We start from the raw sequence: 4,984 nt of genomic DNA on the forward strand, positions 1-4,984 counted from the left end.
GCCAAATATACATAACGAGAGGGTAAAAACACATGACGGAGCAGATTGACTTGGCAAGTGGAGGATGACCTCTTGCGTCCATCGTCGAGGGTCAGTGCTGACACAGAGAGGTCATTGCTCACACAGTGCGGTGCGTTGCGGTCAGCACGGTACCACGCCATATACATCACATGGCCATTCGACAAGAGCACAATGAATGCTGACTAATCCTCTTTCGCCAATGTGGCAGGTACACGTATGCCCCATCTTTATTCAAAGCGTCGTCATCGACTGTGTCAGAGAGCACCCGCTAGGCTACTTACTTGACATATTATTGGTCAAGGCGTGCACGACGAGCGCTGGTTCTTGGCCCAGTCGCGCCGCCACGTCACGCTTGGCATGCGCGATGGCGATTTGGAATGCCGTCATTCCCTCCTATTTCATCTGTGAGATTCGACTCGCGTCATTTGCTAATACTTTGTTTTCAGCGATGACGTGGAGCCGTGGCTGCTGCGCCTGCAAGAACGAGACGACGTCGAGAAACCCCTGTTGAGAGGCCGCGTGCAGCGGCGTGTTGCCATCCTACACGAATCCAATCTCTCGTTGCCAATCGAATGGATCGTACATTGTCGGCCGCGTTGACATCGCAGTCCGTGTGCTCGACTATCGCGCGTACAAAGTCGAGGTTGCCGAGTTTGCACGCATAGATCAAGGCCGTCGCCCCGTATGCCTCCTACAGTCAGAAGGCAAAATCTGCAAAACAGCTCAGCCATGCAATACCGGAAAGCGACTGTTGACGTCGACGGACGGACTCTCGAGAAGTGCGCGGAGAGCATCCAAGTAGTCGCCGTGGCCCTCGACAGGGTCCAGGGCTTCGTATATGACAACAGAAGGCAGGGGCATCGTGGTTGACGCGGGCAGAAAGGCCTGGCGCCAGTCCGGGCCGGTTTCGCACAGAGGGGCGTGGACCACCGTCGCGTTGCCATCGACAAACGGCAGCAACGCACGAAGGACATCGCCGTGTCCGCGGATCGCCGCATACGCCAGTGCCACCGACCCCTTCTGCGTTGCCTACAGCATCATCTCTCAGTACGTAGGCTTGGAAAAAGAGACTTTACGTTGGGGACGTCGATCGGCGCGCCCATCTCTAGCAGGTAGCGCACCGCTGCCGCATGCCCCTCAGCACTCGCCATCGCTATGGCTGTCGTCGGTACCTACGTCTCATGAGCCAAAGTAGCCGCAAGTACGATATACCGGTGTCTCGACAATGTGTGCGACGTTGGCACCGCTGGCGACAAGAAGCTGCAGAATGTCCACGCTGCCGATCATGGCCGCACAGTGCAACGCCGTGTCTCCATGCTACAAGGTACGCATTCGGTTTGTTGTGAATGCGATATAAGGGAGTATGTACCGCGTCCGTGGCTTCCAAGTCCTTGATGAAAGGAAGCAGCACCGCAACCGTGCTTGCATCGTTGTGCATCACCGCGTCCAGCAACGGAAGACGCCCGTCCTAATCCTAAGTGTCAGTTATAACGACGCAAGCGGAGTCGACGACATTGTCTTGGTTGGCATCAGCCCCGCGCTCGAGGAGCCACGACACGATGTGTGATTGCCGGTGGTTGACGGCGAGCTGGAGGTACGAGACATGCTAGCAAGTTGTTAGTCGAGTGGCTTGAACTATCAGGATGCGGCGTACGCGAAGCGTCTGCGCCCTGTCATAACACGGGACGCGCTGCTGGATATCAAAATGCGGCAAGAGCAACTCTGCAAGGTCGCGGCGGCCAGTTGAAATGGCCTGCGCAAACACCGTCGAGCCAGCCTACACAGCATCGTATATTTGCAGGTCGAGAGGACATGGTATGTGTACATTGGTCGCGACGCGCACGTTGGCGCCGGCCGCCAAGAGCATCCTCGGGATTTCATTGGTCTGGAGCGCATGAACCGCACAAAAGATGGCAGTGCGCCCGGTCTGCGGACGTGCATTTCAGGCCATCTAGCTGCATGTATGACAATTGTACCTCGTCATTTGCATCCAGATTGATCGACGCTTCTTGCAGCAAGCGCTGAACGACCGCGGTGCGCCCCAAGCACGCGGCGCCAATGAGCGGTGTGATTCCCCTCTGCACAATTGACAAACCATATCATGGCGGCAACGACGCACCGATTCGGTCGCGTTGCAGTCGGCACCGGCGCGGAGAAGGGCGTCGGCGACCGAGATGCGGCCTTCGGTACAAGCGCGTAGCAAGAAGGGCTCTCCGTTCTATGGCAGCAGCAGTGATATGTAAAGACGGCATTGCATCGAGACACACCGATCGAATGCTGTTGACATTGTCCATCTTGGCAGCCAAATACACAACAACATCGTCGTGGCCTCGGTCGTACGCGCCCAGAATCGGAAGGTCCTCGCCCTAGGTGACCATGCGTCCTCGGTGCTTATCGCGCCGCGTCGTACCACGTTGGTCGGTGCGACGTTGGCGCCGTGCTCGACGAGAAGCTGCACCATCTCCAAGAGGCCATTCAAGGCCGCATTGTAGAAAGCGTAATCGCCGTCCTATCCGTAGATATGACGACCAGCCGAGAACACTCGCATCGTACCGCAGTGATCGCGTTAATGCCCGAAGTTGGCACAAAGTACTTGGCCATCTCGACTTGATTGAAGAGTACGGCGAGCAAAAGGGGTGGGCACTCATCCTACAGAACGTGTCAAGTTTGTACCCTGACGAGGTGCGTCGTGGAACCGGAAAGTCTTGCATGCCCTCATGGAGCGTCGTGTAGAGCTTGACGAGCCCGAGCGAGTTGGAAAAGACAGCGGCTTCGAGCGGGCTTTGCTTTGTCTATCAAAGCTTGTTAGTGCTCGCTGCGCTCAAATATGACGCACCGCGCGGTCGTGGGACTCGCCCGGACGCATCATGATCATTGACGCCCACGCGAGCTTCATGCGGAGGTTCGCATTCTCCACAAGCTGCTTTTGAATCGTCTAGTAGAGGCTTTGAGGCATTATTGTCGTCGTGTCCCGAGGTACCGGCGTCTCCAAGCGCGGGTCTGCGTCGTAGGCCAAGAGCAGATCCATGAGCACTGGGTTCCCCGATGCCAGCGCAGTCGTCAGCGGCGAAGCCTGAGCGAATAGAACGTCGCGCGCGACAAAATTGGCCAATGGAAGCTGCTGAAGCTTGTCAGGCAGCGACGTTAAGAGCCGCGAGTTGGGCGACGCCCCCCGCGCCAACAAATACGTAAGAAAGTGCACGTTGAAGGTCGTCATCGCATCGGCCACCGCCGCGTGCACAAGACTGAGTCCCGTTAACGCTTGGACCACGTCTAGTGACGCGCCGTGTTGGTGCAAGTACGAGATAATGTCCTCGCGGCGGTGCGCCACCGCGTAGGTCATCGCGTTGCACCCGTGCTAGAAAGGTCATGTAGCAATCTGAAACCGCCATTGCGCCACTTTGCACCTTGTCAACAAGATCCATGGTGGCGCCACGCGCCAAAAGCACGTCGACGATGGCCTTGTGGCCGGCCGCCGCACCCGCCATGAGAAGTGTGCACCCGTTCTAGACATAGCAAGCAAGCTCGCGACAAAAGTCGACGGTGTAGGAGGTACCTCGTTGGACGTGTTGGGACTGTCGCCCTCGTTTAGCAGGCGCGTCACGAGCGCGACGTCATTGATTTGCACCGCGTTGAACAAGAGCGACGCGTCCTATGCCATTGCTGCGATCACATGTCAAATTAGGAGGCGGTAGCGCGCACGGTGGACATTGTTGATGTGTCAGCGATGGCGAGAAGAGCGGGCATGACGTTGGAGGAATAGGCCGCCGCCAACACCTAACGATCACGGTCGTGCCTCGAACGGCTGGGAACAGGGACTGTACCTGCGTGATAGCAGAGATCTCGTTGCCCATACACCAAGTAGTCGCCAAAACAAATATGCTGGCGAACGCAGCCTTCAAGTCCGGATGGTATCCGGCGGCTTCCAATTTCTCACGTGGAATAAAAATACCTTGGAGTTGGCAACAAGCTACCTGGACCATAGATCATTTCAAATAAAAATATCTTGAAATTCGAGTCGATGACCACATTTAGTTATTCCCTTGCGTACCACTGTTTTATGTCTGCGTGATAGCCCGGTGCACCCATCCACAGTTGTGTTCTCATGATTCTTGCGCGCGGACTACGTACCCCGGGGCATACCGGTATCCACCGATCCACTGTCCATCTCAGCCGTGCCTGTGTTGAGTTGCTAGCACGCCCAGATGCAAGCAACATCGGAGGAAGCTGCCATGGGCATTGAAATGTTGAGATGGTTCCTCTAGCCACTGAGCTAAGCCGCCGAGGGCCCAAATCCAGATAGCTGAGTACAGCCAATACGCCAAGACCAATACGACCCTGTTCCCACTCAAGTACACCTGTAGACTGAGGCTGAAGCTATAGAGGTAGCTGTGAGATGACCGGAGCGTAACACGTAGGACAGAGTTGCACCCCAGCGGCACTCCCGAGCGGGCAGAAACCACGTTCAAGTGTCCTCACATCAAGTCGGGTATGCCTTGTATACGTCGGTCCTTGTGTGGGCGCGTTGTGACAAGAACGAACCTTCCTGGCCTAATGACGTCATTGGACCGTTCCATTCAAACGAACGGTCACAAACCTTGGCAGTTTCATCGAGGCAACACGCTGTAATTTACAGTGTTTCATACACTGTATTCGACGGCCATCCTTGCCACTTCAAAGCATCGGTCCGAAACGCTTCACGCTACGGAGCCAGAAAGGGTGCGCAAAACACACCGCCGAAACGCCACAGTGGCTTCTCAGCAGCTCTGATGCCAGCCCAGAGCCACTTCTGCCAACGATCCCAGCGGCGTGTGCATGTAGGCCCGTCCGCGACAACGACCACTATCGATGGGTTGCCCAAGATGGTGGGTCCGCCTGCCTCTCTCTCTTCTCAGATCAAGTCGAGTCACCGCCTCGTCGAGCTTTGCGGCATGCTCTCTGTCGTCGTTTCGATTGGCATTAG

General features: G+C 56.4%; 1 protein-coding gene across 1 annotated transcript; it reads right to left on the minus strand.

Moving 5' to 3' along the window:
- Positions 1–241: 241 nt before the first annotated feature.
- SDRG_15460 (hypothetical protein) lies at positions 242–3,875 on the minus strand (the record flags this gene model as incomplete). Its single annotated transcript, XM_008621633.1, has 21 exons — positions 242–414; positions 457–712; positions 760–1,050; positions 1,098–1,193; positions 1,234–1,338; positions 1,391–1,489; positions 1,535–1,627; positions 1,676–1,798; positions 1,847–1,948; positions 1,998–2,099; positions 2,141–2,239; positions 2,289–2,387; positions 2,432–2,530; positions 2,575–2,670; positions 2,718–2,813; positions 2,858–2,956; positions 3,002–3,379; positions 3,429–3,527; positions 3,578–3,673; positions 3,724–3,798; positions 3,846–3,875. The coding sequence occupies 20 exons, from the start codon at positions 3,873–3,875 to the stop codon at positions 464–466; spliced, it is 2,526 nt and encodes an 841-aa protein (XP_008619855.1). The 3' UTR covers positions 242–414; positions 457–463.
- Between the last annotated feature and the right edge of the window lie 1,109 nt (positions 3,876–4,984).

This window comes from Saprolegnia diclina, assembly GCF_000281045.1.
Source record: "Saprolegnia diclina VS20 unplaced genomic scaffold supercont1.92, whole genome shotgun sequence".
Lineage (NCBI taxonomy): Eukaryota > Oomycota > Saprolegniomycetes > Saprolegniales > Saprolegniaceae > Saprolegnia > Saprolegnia diclina.